Raw genomic sequence first — 20,399 nt, 5'->3', positions numbered from 1 at the left:
CCACAATGCACAGCCGCAGGTCCTTAGTGAGCTCCTTTGTCTTAGCCATGACTGTCCACAAACCAACTGCAGAGAGCTGCTGTTTTTCTCCTGTTGAGTTGATTAAAACAGCTGTTCCCAATGAATCAGGGTAATTAGGATGCTTTAAAACAGCTTGGACTATTTGGAATGGTATAGAACTTTGGATTTTCCCATATACTGTGACAGTTTTCAAAGGGTATGAATAATTTTGGACATGCCACTTTTTGTTCAAATGTGTATAAAAGCTGAGAAATACTTTTTCCCACAATGATGCCTCTTGTACATCATCGTGTTATCTCCTGGGAGATGCCTGTGTCATTTCAAGGCAAAAATATAACTTCTGGTTAAATAAAAGTAAATTTAAGTCAAACTTTGCCAGGGGTATGAATACTTTCGGGCATGACTGTATATGTATGTAATACAGAACGGGACAAAAATGAAAAGGCGCCTGAGACCAGAAAAACACATACAGAAAATAAAAGGCCATAAACAAAGTGTCAACTAGACTTATATACATACACACGGTCTACAATAAAGCAAATCTGGTGTTTGGAAAAACAAAGACTTGCCTATGGACGTCTGTCGGCGCATGGTTCCCTTTGGTACACCCAGGTAAGGACCTTTAGGACTTCCAGTGACTGGCGGCGAGTCCACTGATACGTCCTGGCTATTGCACAGGGACTGCATAACCACACAGATTCATGTTTAAGGTGTAGGTAAAGGACTTCATAATCTGCAGTGGGTTAAAACAGAGCTGTTTGATTTAATGATAACTGAAGAACAACATTCGAAAAGCTAGAATTAAAGGTCAAACTGTGTCCAACAGCTCCTACTGTAAGAGATACAGAGCAGGATTTCGGCTCTGCTTAAAGTCCTATCTCAGCAAGAAGAGACATAAATCTATCTAATATTTCAGTGTGATATTATTCCACATGTTTCCAGATAAGTCGGATAATTATGCTTGTATTGAGACATAATACAGATCATTATGCTTAACAATATCTGTTAGAATCTGTAGAATAGGACAAATTTAACAGGTAATGTTGAAAAACAAGTGAACATTTAGCATTTTACTATGAGAAATATTAGATATACACAGATCAGCCATAACATTAATACCACCTCCTTGTTTCTACACATACTTTTTTATTCTATCAGCTCTACTGACCATATAGGAGCACTATGTAGTTTTATAACTCCAGACTGTCTCCATCTGTATCTCTACACACTTTGTTATGAGCCTCCTTTCACCCTGTTTGTTCCTCAATGCTCAGGACCCCACAGGACTGATCACCACAGAGCAGACTGTAGTATTTGGGTGGTGGGTCAGTCATTCTCAGCACTGCAGTGACACTGACTGACTGACATGGTGGTGGAGAGTGTGTTATTAGTGTGTGTTGCGTTGCTGGTACGAGTAGTGGATCAGACGCAGCAGTGCTGCTGGAGTGCTTAAACAATGTGTCTGTCCACTCACTGTCCACTCTATTAGATACCCTTACCTGTTTGATCCACCTAGTAGATGTGAGAGACAGGTTTGTGTTATTGTGTGATATTACTGGTGACACTGAGGCGTTTAAGCACTCCAGCAGCACTGCTGTGTCTGATCCACTCGTACCTCCACCAGCACAACACACACTACTAACACACTCGCCACCACCATGTCAGTCAGTGTCACTGCAGTGCTGAGAATGACCCACCACCCAAATACTACTACCTGCTCTGTGGTGGTCAGTCCTGTAGGGTCCTGACCAGTGAAGAACAAACAGGGTGAAAGGAGGCTCATAACAGGGTGTGTAGAGGAACAGAATGGAGACCGTTTGGAATTACAGATCTACACAGTGCTGCTGTATGGTCAGTGGAGCTGATGACATGGACAATGAGCAACGGGGGCTGGAGTCCAGCACTGTGAGCTTAACAAGGTGGCTGAGCAAAGAGACTGTGCAGGAACTGCGCAATAGCATTTGTTAGGTTCGGAGGTCCTGCTTACGTTCATTTCTGGGGCCACAGCGAAGCACCTGCTGGTAGGCCGCGGTTTTACAGCCGCCACTCTCACGTCCACGTTCGAGCTGTCCCATACGGGCTTCTGGGGAGGTACAACCTCCTCCACTTTATCTGCAAGACAATACCATCCTTATTTTAGACTTTAGGAAGCAACAGCTCACCGGAACAAGTATGAAACTCAAGCTATTATCCTCTCACAGGATCTACAGAATAAAAAAGAATCCAAACCAAGCAAGAGAGAGAGAGAGAGGGAGAGGGAGAGAGAGAGAGAGAGAGAGGAGAGAGAGAGAGAGAGAGAGAGAGAGAGAGAGAGAGAGGGGGAGAGAGAGAGAGAGAGAGAGAGAGAGAGAGAGAGAGAGAGAGAGGGAGAGAGAGAGAGGGAGAGAGAGAGAGAGAGAGAGGGGACAGAAATAGGTACATTGACACTGGTCAAGGTCAAAGCCGTGCAAGCTCTTCCTGATTCCATGGGAATCCTGCTAGTGTAGCTCTGCTTCTCAGCGGCCACTGTGCAACATGCTAGCGTTAGCGTTTATTGTCAGACAGCTCCCATGCATGGGAAATGATTACTTAGGGTGACTTGAAAAACAATCCTCTTCTTCAGAGCCGCAATATCTGAAAGCTGATCATCTACACAGGAGCGGAGGAAAGGGAAGTTCAGTGTCTGATTTGCTGCCATCACATTTGTCAAGACTGTATCTGATTAGCCACAAACACACACACACACACACATACACACTCTCCCACACACACACACATCTCGCACTCTTCCTTTTCAGCATTATAAGTCTGTAAATATTCCGGACTCGAATCCCTTTCTACCTCGGAAGCAAAAAAGGGCTGATTTTAGCAAAAGTCAGAACTGACCACTCTGCAAATGTCGGCCTGTTTTACATTCAGCACGCAGCTGAACATCACCAACAGCAAAGCAGGACAAGCTGGGCTACAGCACTGTGGAAACGTCAGAGACCTGCGATCTTCACTTATTTCATTTCCAGTGCACACAAGCATTAAGATCAAAAGATACTCTCTGTGTGTCCAAATGTTTGTGGACACCCCCTCTAATGAATACTTTCAGCTACTGTAAGTTGCGCCCATTGCCGAAACAGATGTCAGTGTCCCTGTAGGAAAGTGCTGCCAATAGAATAGGACTCTCTGGAGCAGATAAACTAACATTGCCACCATGCTGCCTAATAATGCCAGGCGTGGGCTATAGAGGGGTATAAAGCCCCTCAGCATTGAGCTGTGGAGCAGCGGAAGAGCTGTGTTCTGTAGAATGATGGATGGTGCTCTAAAACCTTTGAGATGAGTTGAGGTCATCCTCACTAACGCCTTTGTTGCCGAATACAATCAAATCCTCACAGCAATGCTTCTCCAAAATCTAACAGACAGCCTTCTTCTCTGGGCAGTAGAGACAGTTACTCCAACAAAAGCAGGATTGACTCTTTTTAACAGCCTTGATTTCAGAAGAAACATTGAACAAGCAGGTGTCCCAATACTTTTGTCCAACGTGTATTTCTGAGGACATTTAGAAAAGGATAATCCACTTGCATACGGAAGTTTAAAAAAATGAATACAGAGAAAATGGGACCCCTAGCAACCGTGCAAGACCCAGTAGACCACCAAAACTACTCCCATCTGCCCCCCGAAACTGCCCCCATCAGATAAAAAGCTTTAAAGGAAATCAGGCTCCACTCTTGCTTCAGATCTGAGCACATCAGATCTCAGAGACTCAACACTGTGGAAAAGTCTGAAAGGTTGTGGAGCTGATCAAGAAGCTCTTACTGGAAAAGTCAAGCGTCTGAAGCTGCTGCTGCTCTCAGAATAATAGGCCGACCCCGACTCCCACCCCAGAGCCCAGGCCTCAACATCATTGAATGTGTTTGGGATGACTTGAATAGTCAATAGAAAAGTAGAAAACGCTCAGACTTCTAAAACTGAACTTTGGAGGTGTGGACAAATCTTCTGCAGATGTCAGAACACCCACCACCATGTTTAACAGATGAGGTGGGATGCTTTGGATCTTGGGCAGGAGGTGAGGAAAGATCTCCCTGCAGATTTCTACAGAACCTCTGAAAACGAGTCTCCTGAAAAGAATAGAAGCTGGGACAGAAGTAAAGGTGGACGCACTGACGGTCAAACATCTGATATTAGATTCGGTTGTTGAGGCTTCTGGGTCGTTTCCTGCTCAGTAGATGTTTTCAGTGACACAAAAAAATTTCGGCTGTTTTGACTAGAAGTGAAGTAAATGAAGGCTGCTCTCTGACTTCTGCACAGCGCTGCATGTCTGCATTGTGAGGTCTGGCTCATACGCTTGTCTAATACAGCCACACTACATGTCCAAAAGTTTGTGGACACCCCTTCTAATAAATGCATTCAGCTTTTTTAAGCTGCACCCATTGCTGACACCGATGTGCAAATGCACACCCACACACACACAGCTTGTCTAGTCTCTGTAAAAAATTACAGTCAATATCTGGAGCAGATAAACATGAACCTACTGGCTCCGTGCCTAACGCCAGGCGTGGGCTAGAGGGGGGGGGATTAAGCCCCCCAGCATTGAGCTGTGGAGCAGTGGAAGAACTGGTGAATGGTGGAGCTCCATTCAATACTTTTGGGATGAGTTGGAGATTTAGGGATGATGAGGTAGGGTGGAGATCATTATCCAACATCCTGACCTGACTAACGCTCTTGTCGCTGAATGCAATCAATCAAATCCTCACAGCAGTGCTTCTCCAAAATATAGTAGAAAGCCTTCTTTTCTCTCTTCTCTTACTCCAACAAAAGCAGGAAAAGATCTTTTTTAATAGCTTTGTTTCAGAAGATTTCACAATGAATGAGCAGGTGTCCCAATACTTTTGTCCATATGGTGTATATACAACCTTATACAAACATGAGACCAGGATGCCTGCTGCTGCCCTGCTGATACACTCTTTGTAGGGGTACAGAACCACCTATTCAGCTTAAAATAATATTATTTTAATATACATATTTATTTATTATTTAATTTTTAAATTTTTGCTGCTCCAGGCCTAGCACTTATGTGTGTAAGAACAAGTGCCAGCAGCTCTGCACTGAAAATATGGCATTACATTTTCCAGGTTGGAATGTTGCTATATTAGACATATGCAGCGTTATTTCCATGACAACACTTCAGCGCTGGAAAATTCAAAGCCGAAGAGGTCCTTGCACCTCGATGGCTAGCCTAGAGAGCCAGCACATGCCCTCACCAGCGCTCACCAGGAAATCGTCTTTAGAATGACTCTCTGAGAACACAACAGTGCGGATCTGTTGGGATTTGAGAGGGAATCACTGTTACGTCCGAGTGGAATAGATTTGCGGTGGAGGCCGCTTCACCGGGGGGAAATTCACAGAGCTTGCATTTTCTTGCATAACCCTCTTTAATAGAGGACAGGCTTATGAATTATACATTTTCACATTGCACTTTCAAATTCAGAAGGATTCAGGTCTGCAGAACATTTGCTATGCCAATTTTTTTTTCCTAAAAGATCTTAAAGTGACCCTTCGTTTCTACTGTGGACTGCTATATCGCCGCTGTCCAATGGAAATGGACATGTATGTCCAAAATGGTGATTTTGCAGGGGAAGACACACATGCTCTTACCTTTGAAAGGAAGCCAATGCAGAATAATAGTTTATTTTTACCAAATAATTTAGAGCATTTCTATTGGTCCAATTATCCAGAATTATTCACACAGTGTACAGAACAGCTACAGGGTTCGAACCATGGAGAAAACTAGGAACGGAAAACGCAAAAATGCAAAAATGCAGATGTTTTTCATTGGACAGCAGCCATATATGCATATATTTATATATAATAGACTGCATAATAGAAAAATATCATATATATATACATATCATATATAGACATACTGCACTCTTAATAATGTGATCAAACAATTAAATCTAGTGTTAAAAACAACTTCAAACCAAATGCTACAGTGCCTACAGTGCTTATTTTATTTTTACACTGTGTGTGTGTGTGTGTGTGTGTGTGTTTAATGAAACATGGCTATTGAAACTCACCCTTCTTTTTCCTCAAAGTGGCTTTAACATAAAAGAATACTCAGCTTTATTCATGAATGAATATTCACACATCATTTTACATCAAAGAAGGGGGAAATCAAAGCAGAGGGAAGCACTTTGTGTTCCTCCCCAATGGCATTGACCTGGGTAAAATGTAATGCCATATCACAGTGAGCACGGTTACTAAAACAGCACCTTCATGCAACAGTCTGTTCTAGACAAGGAGAACCACACGGGACAGAATTAACAACAGCAGGACACCAGAAACATCACATAACTGACACAGTATGCAGCTGTCTGTGAGCAATTGGGCACGCTTGGCCTAGTGACACGTTTTGTATACTTGTATTTGGAGTTCTCTGACTCGTCTCGGACTCGTCAAAACTCCAGAAAACGAAGGTGGCCGATACCTACAAGGCAGGAGAAGACTAGAGGGAGATAGGAAGCCCAGCAGATCCAGCTAGAGGCTTCTACAGCATAGGCTGTTTTTGAGAAACTGCAATTCAGGGGAACTGTGGAGGTCAGTGCATGGTCTGGAAGGCCAAGAAAACTGTGGAGGTGCACTGTTCTACTGTGTAGTGTTGCTGGCACAGATATAACCTTCATGGGAGAGTCATAAAAAGAGACAAAAAAGTCAAAAAAAGACCTTGCCACCAAATCCAAAATAAAAGTCTCTGGCCACGGAGCAGAAGTACTTTTGGAGGCTAACTGGAACTGAATTTCATGAAAAGAACACCTTGCCAACTGTGAAGCGTGGGGGTAGAGCTACTTTGGGGTTGTGTTGTTGCCAGCTGCATTGGCAGCATTGCCTGGGTGGAGGGAAGACTCCAACAAATCCTGGATGCAAATGTCAAACCATCTATTAAAATCTGAACCTCCTGAAAAGGAAATGGCTTCTTCAAGAAGATTATGATCCAAAACGCATCTCAGAACTGTTATAGACATGGACTTTTGTAATGGCCCTCACAGTCCCCTGACCTAAACACCATCAAATGTGGGTATAGACCATATCCTGTTAAACCCTGAAGGCCCAACTCCCAATTCCTCATCCCCAAATGACGCCACACTATTTTATCATTTAGAAATGATGCTGAATGAACAGTCTTAAAATAAAAACTAGCCTAAAATGGGTGGTTTAGAGTGTCTCAGCGGTCTAATGCGCTTCTGCTATGGCCCTGGGGTCACGGGTTCGAATCCTGAGCCATACCACTTTGCCATCAGTGGCCAGAGTCTGAGAGAGCACAACTGGATATGTGGGTGGGTAAATGGCACTCTCTCATCACTCTACCCTCATCACTCTGAAAGTGATGTTGGCCGGCATGAGCGCCTGTTATCTGGTGTGGAGGAGCTGGGGATCCGGCACCTGGCACTCCGAGCTTGTCGGCTGCCCGAAGATGCTCCATCGGCAGCAGTTCGAAAACAGGCGGTGGCTGGTTTTGCATATATCAGAGGAGACAAGTCCTCACCTTCCATGTGTCGGGAGAATTGCTAGTGCTAGGGGGAGCTACGATCGGGTGGGTGAATTTGCAGCAGAAAAAAGTAGAAAAAATAGACAAATTAACCAAATTATTTTTAAAAATTGTAGATTTTTACATTTTAAAATACAAAAAGGCTGAGATTTAAGAGACGACCCATGGATATCTCAGAACTATAGGCCTTCTAGAAAAAAAGAATAAGGGATGACGCGTGTTTAAAGGACTGACTGACTGTAAGGTGTCCAGATTTTAGCCCAGGGTACATCAATAACTTCTATTTTTCATTTTTATACAATGAATAATCATGCATTAGGATTTGCCAACATTTCTGATCAGTTTCAGAAGCGATGTTTACTCTTTCTCAACCTTAAAAATCTGCACAAAATGCATCACCTGGCCAGGGGTGCCCAAACTTTCGCACACAACTGTACTGTATACATACTGTGCATCTACATTTCCCCCCTTTTTCTAGGTCAGTGATAAGTGTGAGTGAGTCTGTTCCCCAGATCAGTCTAATCATACACAATCAGCATTGCAGGAACTCGGAACTGACGCTCCCTAACTCTCAGCGACTCTCTCAGACTGGGTCAGCTCAGGTGAAACCGGAGAGCTACCTGGCTATAAATACGGTGCTGCGCTCTTCTGCCCTCAGTCGTGGCATCTAGCACTGCGACACTGCACTGAGCTCTGCCTGACTATAGGACAGTATCTCCTATCGACAAAAAAAAAAAACATTATGTGACCCAGTAAGACAATACAGACCATCTCAGATAAACGCATCACACACAACCAAGAATAGACTCCAACAAGCTAATTCTCTGACTCCAGAAACCAACCACACACACACACACACACACATACACACAGACACACACACACACACACTCAACAAAGGAAGGAGCATGCCAGGTTATTATAAGGGGAAGAAATACGTCATACCTTTATCCACTTTTTCACCAAAGTGAAGAGAGATAAAAGGAGAAAAAGCAAGAGTGTTAAGGTCAGTTCAGCTGTCAATCATCTTTTTGCTGTATTGACGACATTAGCAAATGCTGACTGAGACGTATAGCGCTCTTAAGTCTCTTAAGCAGGGCAGCAGGGAGCTGAACCGCAACGCAGATCTGAGAGGAACACTTCTCATTATCCGGGGTTAAATGGGGCCAGAGCTCCGGCACCTTTGGTTCTGCCGAATGCCAATCGGAGCAGAGCTCTGGTTCTCTGTAATCTGATGGAAATATGAATGGTCTCTGATATAATCTTAGCAAAACTACGCTGATGTGAAACCGCACTGGCCGTGATATCCTCAGCCATTCTCGTCCTCCTCGTCTTCAAATTCTGCTGAATTGTTAAATAACTGTGCTATGCCTTGACCTGGACCTTTAAGAAGAATTCAATCAAATCCTCACAGCAATTCTCCTACAAAAACTAGTAGAAAACCTTTCTCCTGGACAACAGAGACAGTCACTCCAACAAAAGCAGGATACACCCTTTTTAATACCCTTGATTTCAGAAGAAACTATGATTGAGCAGGTGTCCCAATACTTTTGTCCATGTAGCATACAGATTAGAAGATGTGCAATGAGAGGTCCGCTGTCTATAGAGGTTGACACCTATGCTAGTGTGTTAGCTTGGGGCAGATTACTGCACTACAGAGCACAGCTTGGCTAAGACAAATAAGTAGCACCTGGTTTGATGGCTGCCTACACAGGGACTCCATAATATTTATTCATATTTTTAATAGTTACTTTCAGGGCAGGGATTCATGACCGTGTCATAAATAGGGCTCTGTCCTTTACTCCAGAAAATATGATGTCATGAAAATGTACGTACTATAATTGATGTACTTTTTTATTAATTGTTTCCCCATGAACTGCTTAAATATGCCAGCTTTGGAATCACGGCCATAGAAAACCTTTAATAGTTGTCACACAAAAACCTTGTATCTCCATTTTTGACGTTTTTGACACAATCTAAATCTGTCAGTCTTTCTTTATGCTGTACCAAAATGTCATGATGAATGGACCAATAGAAATGTCCCATTGAAAATGAATGAAGGAGCTTTTTGAGATACAAGGTTTTTGCATGACGGACAGTGAATTAAACATTAAACATTAAACAACCACATTGACCATTTGTGATGGCCACAAATGGAATGTGGCTTCTGCATTTATCCCATCTGTGCAGTGAAACACACAGTGGACAATGAGCACACATGCCCGGAGTGGTGGGCAGCTATTGCTGCGGCGCCCGGGGAGCAGAGAGGGTGAAGGGTCTTGCTTAAGGGCCCAACAGTGGCAGCTTGCCAAGCCTGGGTATCGAACCCACAACCCTGTCATCGATAGCCCGGAGCTCTAACCGCTGAGCACCACTGCCTCACTAATTAGTTACGAACTTAATAGATAAACAACATCAAATGTTGAAGGTGACCCACCCTTAGCCATTTCTGTTAGCGTGGCGTGTTGGTGTATGGGTGCTTACCTAAGTCTTCCAGTTCTGAGGTCATGGATTTGGAGCGCGTGGAGAGAGCGGTGGAAGGAGCTCTCCTGGGTGGTGGAGGAGCTACAGCAGCAAATACAGAGCAAACAATGCACTTAGCTTAGCAATGCATCAGCTAGCATTCTCTGTTTCACAGAGGCACGTACATTACACTCAAGTCAAGAAAACCTGAAATGAACGTAAACAGAAGAGACTATGTGCCTTTGAGCAAAGAGAGAAACAGACTACAGCCTACAGGACTTTCCTGTCTTCGCAGATTAGTAACAGTGTTAGTACCGTAGATTAGTTACTACATTGAGCTTAATGGAAAGGCAATGATTTTTAATATGAGGGTTACGAGCTGTTAATAACACCAGTGCTGCTGATCACTTTGCAGTGCACGCTCTCACAAATAAAGGTGCTATAAAGGGTTCCTTGAGCGATGCCATGGTAGAACCACTGTGGCTTCCATAAAGAATCTGGGAGTATAAAGAACCCTAAACTTAACCATAAACCTTATCCTAGACTCAACTTCAACCCAAAACCTAGTCTTAATCCTCATCCTAGCCTTAACCTCAACCCAAAACCTAGTCCTAACCCTCATCCTAGCTTTGACCTCAACCTAAAACTTAGTCCTAGCCCTTATCCTAGCCTTAACCTCAACCCAAAACCTAGTCCTAACCCTTATCCTAGCCTTAACCTCAACCCAAAACCTAGTCCTAACCCTTATCCTAGCCTTAACCTCAACTCAAAATCTAGTCCTAACCCTCATTCTAGCCTTAACCTCAACCCGAAACCTAGTCCTAACCCTCATCCTAGCCTTAACCTCAACCCAAAACCTAGTCCTAACCCTTATCCTAGCCTTAACCTCAACCCAAAACCTAGTCCTAACCCCTTATTCTAGCCTTAACCTCACCCCAAAACCTAATCCTAACCCTCATCCTAGCCTTAACCTCAACCCAAAACCTAGTCCTAACCCTTATCCTAGCCTTAACCTCACCCCAAAACCTAGTCCTAACCCCTTATTCTAGCCTTAACCTCACCCCAAAACCTAATCCTAACCCTCATCCTAGCCTTAACCTCAACCCAAAACCTAATCCTAACCCTCATCCTAGCCTTAACTTCAACCCAAAACCTAGTCCTAACCCTCATCCTAGCCTTAACCTCAACCCAAAACCTAGTCCTAACCCTCATCCTAGCCTTAACCTCAACCCAAAACCTAGTCCTAACCCTCATCCTAGCCTTAACCTCAACCCAAAACCTAGTCCTAACCCTCATCCTAGCCTTAACCTCAACCCAAAACCTAATCCTAACCCTCATCCTAGCCTTAACTTCAACCCAAAACCTAGTCCTAACCCTTATCCTAGCCTTAACCTCAACCCAAAACCTAGTCCTAACCCTCATCCTAGCCTTAACCTCAACCCAAAACCTAGTCCTAACCCTCATCCTAGCCTTAACCTCAACCCAAAACCTAATCCTAACCCTCATCCTAGCCTTAACCTCAACCCAAAACCTAGTCCTAACCCTCATCCTAGCCTTAACCTCAACCCAAAACCTAATCCTAACCCTCATCCTAGCCTTATCTTCAAAACAAAACCTAGTCCTAACCCTCATTCTAGCCTTAACCTCAACCCGAAACCTAGTCCTAACCCTCATCCTAGCCTTAACCTCAACCCAAAACCTAGTCCTAACCCTCATCCTAGCCTTAACCTCAACCCAAAACCTAGTCCTAACCCTCATCCTAGCCTTAACCTCAACCCAAAACCTAGTCCTAACCCTCATCCTAGCCTTAACCTCAACCCAAAACCTAGTCCTAACCCTCATCCTAGCCTTAACCTCAACCCAAAACCTAATCCTAACCCTCATCCTAGCCTTAACCTCAACCCAAAACCTAGTCCTAACCCTCATCCTAGCCTTAACCTCAACCCAAAACCTAGTCCTAACCCTCATCCTAGCCTTAACCTCAACCCAAAACCTAATCCTAACCCTCATCCTAGCCTTATCTTCAAAACAAAACCTAGTCCTAACCCTCATCCTAGCCTTATCTTCAACCCAAAACCTAGTCCTAACCCTCATTCTAGCCTTAACCTCAACCCAAAACCTAGTCCTAACCCTCATCCTAGCCTTAACCTCAACCCAAAACCTAATCCTAACCCTCATCCTAGCCTTAACTTCAACCCAAAACCTAGTCCTAACCCTTATCCTAGCCTTAACCTCAACCCAAAACCTAGTCCTAACCCTCATCCTAGCCTTAACCTCAACCCAAAACCTAGTCCTAACCCTCATCCTAGCCTTAACCTCAACCCAAAACCTAATCCTAACCCTCATCCTAGCCTTAACCTCAACCCAAAACCTAGTCCTAACCCTCATCCTAGCCTTAACCTCAACCCAAAACCTAATCCTAACCCTCATCCTAGCCTTATCTTCAAAACAAAACCTAGTCCTAACCCTCATTCTAGCCTTAACCTCAACCCGAAACCTAGTCCTAACCCTCATCCTAGCCTTAACCTCAACCCAAAACCTAGTCCTAACCCTCATCCTAGCCTTAACCTCAACCCAAAACCTAGTCCTAACCCTCATCCTAGCCTTAACCTCAACCCAAAACCTAGTCCTAACCCTCATCCTAGCCCTAACCTCAACCCAAAACCCTTCATCACATAGCACCTTCATCGTAACGAGCGTAAGAACACAGCGTTGATCCTTAGGGTAAAATGCTAAACACTGAACCCCATTAAAGCCACTAAATGAGGTTTACCTTTCTTTCGAGACTTATCGTCAGGGTCCAGATTCCTGCTGACCGTCACCACTTTGATGATCAGGTGATTGCCCCCATGTCGAATCATGTTAACCACCTGTTTGTGGCCCACCTTGACCACGTTGTCCTGGTTAACCTGGTAAGGAAAAGAGAACCAAAGCTGTTGACCTGCTCCTGAAAGGATTCCTAGAAAGAGATTATGTGGTCATCAGCATGTCATTAGGAGGCCAAGCATGAGCGGTGTGTGACCGTACAGTTTTCACCACATTTCTATTGCCAGATGTGTGTATTATCATCACAGAACAAAACCTTATATCTCCATAACATTTCTCATTCTATTTCTGCAAGCTAAGCCCTTTACACTGTGCACACAGTACATATATAGACCAAAAAATATCAGGACACACCTCTTAGTCACTGAATTCAGGTGTTTCATTCAGTCCCATTTAGCCTCAGGTGTATAAATCAAGCCCCTAGTCCTGCAGTCAGCCTTTCTTACACACATCAGTGAAAGAACGGGAGGTTCTGAAGAGCTCACTGAACTCCAGCCTGGTTCTGTATGTAATAGGAGACACCGCTGCACCAACAACAACAAGTCAGCTGGTGAAATCTCCTCCCTCCTAGATCTTCCTCCATCAGCTGTGAGTGGTGTTATTATTGAACAGTGGAAGAGTTTAGGAGGAACAGCTCACAGAGAGCAGCTCAGCCACCGAGTGTCTGTCAGACCACGTAAAGTTACAGAGTGGGGTCAGGGCCGAGTGCTGAGCTCAGAGCAGAGTGCAGAAAAGCCTCCAACTGACTCAGTAACTGCAGCAGAGCTCCAGACCTGCTGCTGCTGCTGGTAGAGCTGCTGTTAAAGGAGGACCAGCTCCATATTAATAATACCTATGGGTTTAGAATGGGACGTCAGAAAAGCTCTTGTCAGTGTCCAAATACTTTTGTCCATATAGTGTACTTTTGTCCATATAGTGTATTTATTAAATTCACTTGTTAAATATCCCCGAACCCTAAACCAGGTCCTAACCCTAATCTTCATCTCAACCCAAAATCTAAATTTAGTCCTGGTCCTAACCTAACTGTAACCAAAACCTCAACTTTAAATCTGAAGTTAACCCCTAGCCCGGAGTCCTAATCCTAACTGTAACCTCAACATAATGCCTAAAACTAGCTTTGGTCCCAACCCTGACCCTAACCTTAACCTAAAACCTAAACCTAACCCTAACTTTAACCTTAACCTAATACCTAAAGCTAATATTACCCTGGTCTTAAACCTAATCCTAACCCTTAAGCCTAAACCATAACTTTAACCAGGGTCCTATGCCTAGCCCTAGCCTTAACTTTAAACCTAAAAACCTAAATATAACCAGTACCCTTCTCCTAAACCTAGCCTTAGTCCTAAAATAACCTTTACCTTAACCTAAACCTAACCTTTACCCTGGTCCTACACCTAGCCCTCCCCTTAACTTTGACTGCAACCTAAAACCTAATTATAACCCTTATCCTGGTCCTAAACCTCATCTTGGCTGTAACCCAAACCTTCCCCTGGTCCTAAATCTAACACTGGTCCTAATTTTAACCTCAACCTAAAACCTAACAAAATTTAGGCCTGGTCGTGAACCTATTCCAATTCTTAACCTAAACTCTAAACCTAACCCTTAACTCGTCCTAAACTTTGCCCTCGTCTTAACACAGACCCTAACTTTAACCTCAACTTAACACTTAAACCTGGTCCTAAACCTAGTCCTGGTCCTCATCATCTGTACAGAAAAGAAACCGAATAATAAAATCTATGTGACCTCAGGTGAACAAACCACAGCCCACAGTGGCTGGAGAAGCTCCCTCAAAGCTGGAGAGAAGAACCCTTGGAGGAACCAAGACTCACGAGACGGGACTCATCCTCCTCCGGTCAGAACCGCTTAGATATATGACTGATAGATGGTAACAACAGACAGGTCCACTTGTTCGGACTCTGTGTGTGTGAGGGAGCTTTTAGAGGTTAAGACGTCTGCTTCCGTTCACCTCCACTCTAAAAAAAACGTTCCTCAGACGTTTCACACCGAACCAGAATCCGAATAAATATATTTTTTACATCTTAACCATTAAATTATTAATAAATGGATGGAATTTGCTATTAAAACATCTTAGAGGGATGCTCCCGGTTCATGTTAATGTTCAAATCTGCCACATAACAGCATGACCGCGCTCAGTTTAGTCCTAAGGCCTTCTTGTGGAACGGACAGAGTGGAGTGCTCGCATTTAGCCTGCAGTCGCCACTGAAATCACTCAGTAATCATGAAGAAACAGAAACCCCCCTGCTGATGCTGCCGCGCCTTGCTTTGTGAAGCAACGTGGCTCTAGATACAGAGGCCTAATTCAGGCTGGAATGGTGTGTTCTCTGACAGCCAGCAGTGTTTTTATGCTGTATATATATATATATATATATATATATATATATATATATATATATATATATTATTATTATTATTTTTTTTTTTTTTTTTTCGTGTACAACAGCTTGCTGTATTGACAGGCTCTAAAAGGAGCAGCCCGTCCCCACCCCTTCTAATCATTCTCCAAACATCACCAGTCCCGCCGAGAGCCATCAATAACCAAGCAGCCAAGCGGCTCTGAAAGGCGAGATCAATCTCGCTGGTTAAAACTTTAAGTGGGGGCATTAAATCTCCCCACAAGTTGTTACTGTCCAGCAGCCGTGCAGAAAAGGAAGGGAAATCCTGCCAGAGGTGTTAAATATTGATAAACAGACGTCTGTCAGCGCACACCATTTCATCCACTGCGTCCAACTGCGTCCAGCAGGGGAACAGAAATACCAGAAATAACAGGAACAGCCACAGCGGCTGCAGAAAAGTCAGTCCTGCCGATCTGCAAAACTTAACAGCCACGTTTCTGAGCACAGACTAAGACCTAGTCCTAGACTAAAACAGCTCAAAGTATGAAGCATTATGTGAGAATTGGTGTTTTTTTGCTCCTGGGCTCCCCCTACAGCCAGAGAGTGTAATTCACGTTTACTCCACTGCTGTAAATACAGATCACGCTCTAAGTGCCCCCTCATGGACAGCTGTACTTGTGCATTTCTGGACAAGCTGAGAGTCCCATATGTTAATATATGTAATATGTGTTAATTAATTGGTTAATATTATATTAGAATTGTATAACTATTCTAAATGAATAAATAAGCATATATTATACAATATTTATACAAGATTTACATAAGATAGCAGTTATAGATATATGTACAGTATATTTACACTATAGGTCCAGATGTTTGTGGACACCCCTTCTTATTAATGCACTCAGCTACTTTAAGTTGCACCCATTGCTGACACACACAGTGTGTCTAGGCCCTGTAGAGAAGTACTGCCAATAGAATAGGACTCTCTGGAGCAGATCAATACACATGAAGCTATTGGCACCATGCTGCCAAATACCAGGCGTGGGCTAGAGTGGGGTATAAAGCCCCCCAGCATTGAGCTGTGGAGCAGTGGAAGAACTGTGTTCTCTGGAATGATGATAGTGGAGCTCTATCTAATGCTTTTTGATGATTTGGGGATGATGAGGTGGGGTGGTGATCATCATCCAACATCCTGACCTCACTAACGCTCTTGTCGCTGAATGCCATCAAATCCTCACAGCAATGCTCCTCTAAAATGTAGTTGAAAGCCTTCTTCTCTGGACAGTAGAGACAGTTACTTCAACAAAAGCAGGATCAGCTCTTTTTAATACCCTTGATTTTGCACAAGCATTTGCACTGATAACTTTACTACCTCACTGGACTCTATTTATTGCACATTGCACAACTTGCACACTACAGTCATTATTTATTATCCTCTGTCTGTACTGTGTTGTCTGTCCGCACTTGTTTGTTTGTGTTGCACTTGTGTCTTGTATGCACTGTCTATGTTGCACCATGGTCCGGGAGGAACGTTGTTTCGTTTCACTGTGTACTCTGTATGTAGTTGAAATGACAATAAACCCACTTGACTTGACTTGACTTGACAGAAGAAACACTGAATGAGCAGATGTCCCAATACTTTTGTCCATTTAGTGTATGAATACATGTTTGCATATATTTCAGCCGAACTGAAACCGTAGCCGGTGGGAGAGTGCAGGCTTGGCTTTGCAGAAATCTGAACCATCTCTGCTCTTCTGTTAGTGGTTTCTCGAGCAGCGTAGCATGAAATTAGCACAGTGGCGTGAAGGGGATCAGCAGAAACGGAGGAAAACTGCGAGAGATTTAAGATTACAGGACGCTTTTATCTACGCCAAAGGTTACGTGCATAAGGCAGGGTAACCTAGGAAACAACCCGGCACGCTGCAGCCGGCCGCATGATGAAGGGAGCACAGTTACTCGTTCTCTTTTCATCCTGCGAGTTTGCGTGATTCACAAATGCCATGTGTGAATGCGAGAGAGCAACTGTGTGTGTGTGTGTGTGTGTGTGTGTGTGTGTGTGTGTGTGTGTGTAAGACAGAGAGAGAGCGAGAGAGAGCAAGATGAAGCGCAAGCTGAAAGAGGGAGAAGCAGTTGCACTCATTAGATGAAGCAAACTGAACAAAATTTAGCACAAAGGAGGAAACCATCACAACACAGACTCTCAGGATGTCTGAGCAGAAGTGAGGGGTGTTCAAAATGAGAGACTGCACTGTGTGTCCAAATGTTTGTGGACACTCCTTCTAATGAATGCATTCAGCTATTTTAAGTTGCACCCATCGCTGACACATCTTGTCACTCACACAGCTTGTCTAGTCCCTGCAGAGAAGTACTGCCAATAGAATAGGACCCTCTGGAGCAGATGAACATGATTATTGGCAGTGTGCCTAATGCCAGGCGTGGGCTAGACGGGTATAAAGCCCCCCAGCATTGAGCGGTGTTCTCTGGAATGATGATGATGATGGTGGTGGAGCTCCTCCCAGTACTTCTACTTGGGGAGCTGGGGATGATGAGGTGGGGTGGTGACCATCATCCAACATCCTGAGCTCACTAACGCTCTTGTTGCTAATTGCAATCAAATCCTCACAGCAATACTTCTGCAAAATCTAGTAGAAAGCCTTCTTCTTCCCTGGACAGTAGAGACAGTTACTCCAACAAAAGCAGGATGAACTCGTCTTTTTTAAACACTTTTGATTTTAGAAGAAACAATAAATAAATAAACAGGCGTCCCAATACTTTTGTCCCTTCAGTCTTGTTATTATACTCTTGTCCAGCGCTCATATACAATTATTCCATAGCAGCCCCTACTGATATGTTCATCAACAATGAAGTACCAGGTGTCCAAATACTTTTTTATTCCCATGGTTAAGGCTAGTTCTGGGTGTTGTTCTCTGCTCCTCTGTAAATGTGTGTAACGTGTTTAATGCCCCTCTAGGTGTTTGCCCCTCTATGTTTTGGGTCAGTTACAGGTCACAGGAAGCCTGCTGTGTTTGGTGACCTCGCCTAAGCTGTATGTGTTCAAATTATGCTCAATGAGTCATTGCTTGTGAATCACTGCACCTTGTGATTCATGTGTCGACTCATTTGAGGCTTTCTGCCGGGATTTACAACAAACAGCTCTCAGCTTCCAAGCAAGACGCTTCCAGTGTCGTCTTCTTCTTCCCTGATGCAACGATACTAAGACCAGTCCAAATGTGTACAACCTATAACCATGTTTAGTGTATAATTGATATATAAACTGAAAAATGAAAGTATACATCACCTGTAGAATCGTGTTACTTGTATCTCGAAAAATGTCAAAGGTCTATGTCAAAAAAAATAAATAAATAAAAAAAATAAAATAAATAAATATATATATATATATATATATATATATATATATATATATATATATATATAAATAATAATTATATATATATATATATATATATATATGAATTTATATTTGTAAATATGAATATATATTGTGAATTTTAACTGTTTTCATTTTTTCTCCATGTGGCTAAATAAATAAATAAATGAATAAATACTTAAATAAATAAATTGTGTTTTTTCCACAGTGGCCTCTGTTCTGATTGGCTGCCCTGTACTGTGCCTCATTAAACAATCGGCACAGGCTGAAACACTCCCATAACTTCAGCACGAATGGGCGGAGCTTACCATCTGCAGGCTGAATATGAGGTCATTTATGTAAATGCATTCAGTTTAAAAATTCAGAACAGGCTAATGCTAACAATGTTTATAACATAAGAACACAGCGTATCATATCATATGCTTAGACTCAAGGCTCTTGAATTGTTGAATGTGTAAGCTATTAAAATAAGTCCAATTTTAAGGCACTTAATTTTAATAGCTTACACATACAATAATACAGTAATACTATTTAAAACATCATATTTTCTAATATTTCTTTGCTTATTGCAGTACAAAAAAAGCAAATAAATATTAGAAAATATGATGTTTTAAGTAGTATTACTGTATTATTTTATGTGTAAGCTATTAAAATAAGTCACATTTTAAGGCAATTAATTGTGTAATATTGCAAATGTATGAAATCCAAACCTACTGTTTAATATTGATTTAAATAATATTTCATTTATCACTCGTCACACCCCCATAAGTCAAGCTCAGAAATTGGGTTTCACGCTGGACTTGCCCTTCAATAGGAACCACTTCCACCTGGCCGGCCCTCCTGTACACTAAAATAGGCCGCGCTCCCCCAGCCGCTCACCGTCGCCTCCAGCAGGCCAGCCGGCCTCTGAGGACAACCACTCCAATTTCAGACGCTCTGTGAGAAACAGCTGGACACTTGCACGTGATTGGCCGTGATTGGCCGTGATAGGCCGTGACAGAGCAGAGATTTATTTCGTTCTGAGGCGTAGCCGGGGACGCGGAGAGTGAGAAATTCCCAGCGTTCCTGCTGGACTCCAGATTGACGGGGTCACTGACGCTGATGAGGTTGAGTTCGTTCGGGAAGAGCCGTGACCGAAATGCTGATAAATCTCTCAGCATCCTCATCCCACCTCGACCACTTCATCTGGGGTAATCTCATTACGCCGGACCAGCCAATCCCATCAGAGACACTTCATCTGGATAATTTCATTACATTAGACCACAGCCGCGCTCACTAATCACAGCAGCCAGCAAATACTGTAATAAACCAGGGGGGAAAAACTCATTCCAGCAATTATCTGAAGTAGGAACTATCCAGAATTGAACAGCTTAACCTCAGGGGTGGAACGGTAGACATCTTCGGTATGAATGGGTTTAAAAACTAGGTTTTTAGGCCATAGATTTACCGCAGAACTATCACAAACAGTGTCTCAGGCATCAGGCAGCGTATTCCTAACCATTTATCGTAATTACTGTCTGTGAGGGAGCTTTTAGACATTAAACAATGAGCATTAGACCCATCAGACGTCTGCTTGCGTTCACCACCGCTGTGAACGATTCTGGCTCTGCGAGTTTCTCTAGAACTGAACGTTTCACACCAAACCCACCAAATCCACAACCACTTACTTTCCCTTTAAGACTGAAGAATACTCAGTATCTACTATGTAAGGTAGGCAGGGGGCCAAGAGGTTAGAGAAGGCCACCAGTTCAATCCCCTGGACCAGCAGGCGGTGGAGGGAATAAACAAACCTAACGCCTGGTAGCTCCATGGGTGCTGAGGTGGCGGCCCA

The 20,399-nt window shown here is 43.3% G+C and overlaps 2 protein-coding genes across 3 annotated transcripts in view; both read right to left on the bottom strand.

The window, feature by feature from the left end:
- The window catches only part of ciapin1 (cytokine induced apoptosis inhibitor 1), a 303,079-nt gene that overhangs the window by 33,991 nt on the left and 248,689 nt on the right, over positions 1 to 20,399 (bottom strand). The gene's annotated exons all lie outside the window — the stretch shown is intronic.
- Positions 1 to 20,399, bottom strand: part of shank2b (SH3 and multiple ankyrin repeat domains 2b) — a 150,072-nt gene that overhangs the window by 10,359 nt on the left and 119,314 nt on the right. Inside the window, exons 15-21 of the mRNA XM_072664181.1 lie at positions 12,771 to 12,906; positions 10,019 to 10,099; positions 8,480 to 8,488; positions 6,066 to 6,086; positions 2,590 to 2,649; positions 2,009 to 2,133; positions 591 to 702 (exon numbers count right to left, since the gene is read on the bottom strand). Of these exons, the coding sequence (XP_072520282.1) occupies positions 591 to 702; positions 2,009 to 2,133; positions 2,590 to 2,649; positions 6,066 to 6,086; positions 8,480 to 8,488; positions 10,019 to 10,099; positions 12,771 to 12,906 (544 nt within the window). The remainder of the gene's footprint in view (positions 1 to 590; positions 703 to 2,008; positions 2,134 to 2,589; positions 2,650 to 6,065; positions 6,087 to 8,479; positions 8,489 to 10,018; positions 10,100 to 12,770; positions 12,907 to 20,399) is intronic.

This window comes from Salminus brasiliensis, chromosome 19 (genome assembly GCF_030463535.1).
Source record: "Salminus brasiliensis chromosome 19, fSalBra1.hap2, whole genome shotgun sequence".
NCBI classification, from domain to species: Eukaryota; Metazoa; Chordata; class Actinopteri; order Characiformes; family Bryconidae; genus Salminus; species Salminus brasiliensis.
This window is presented reverse-complemented; position numbering and strand designations above follow the sequence as displayed.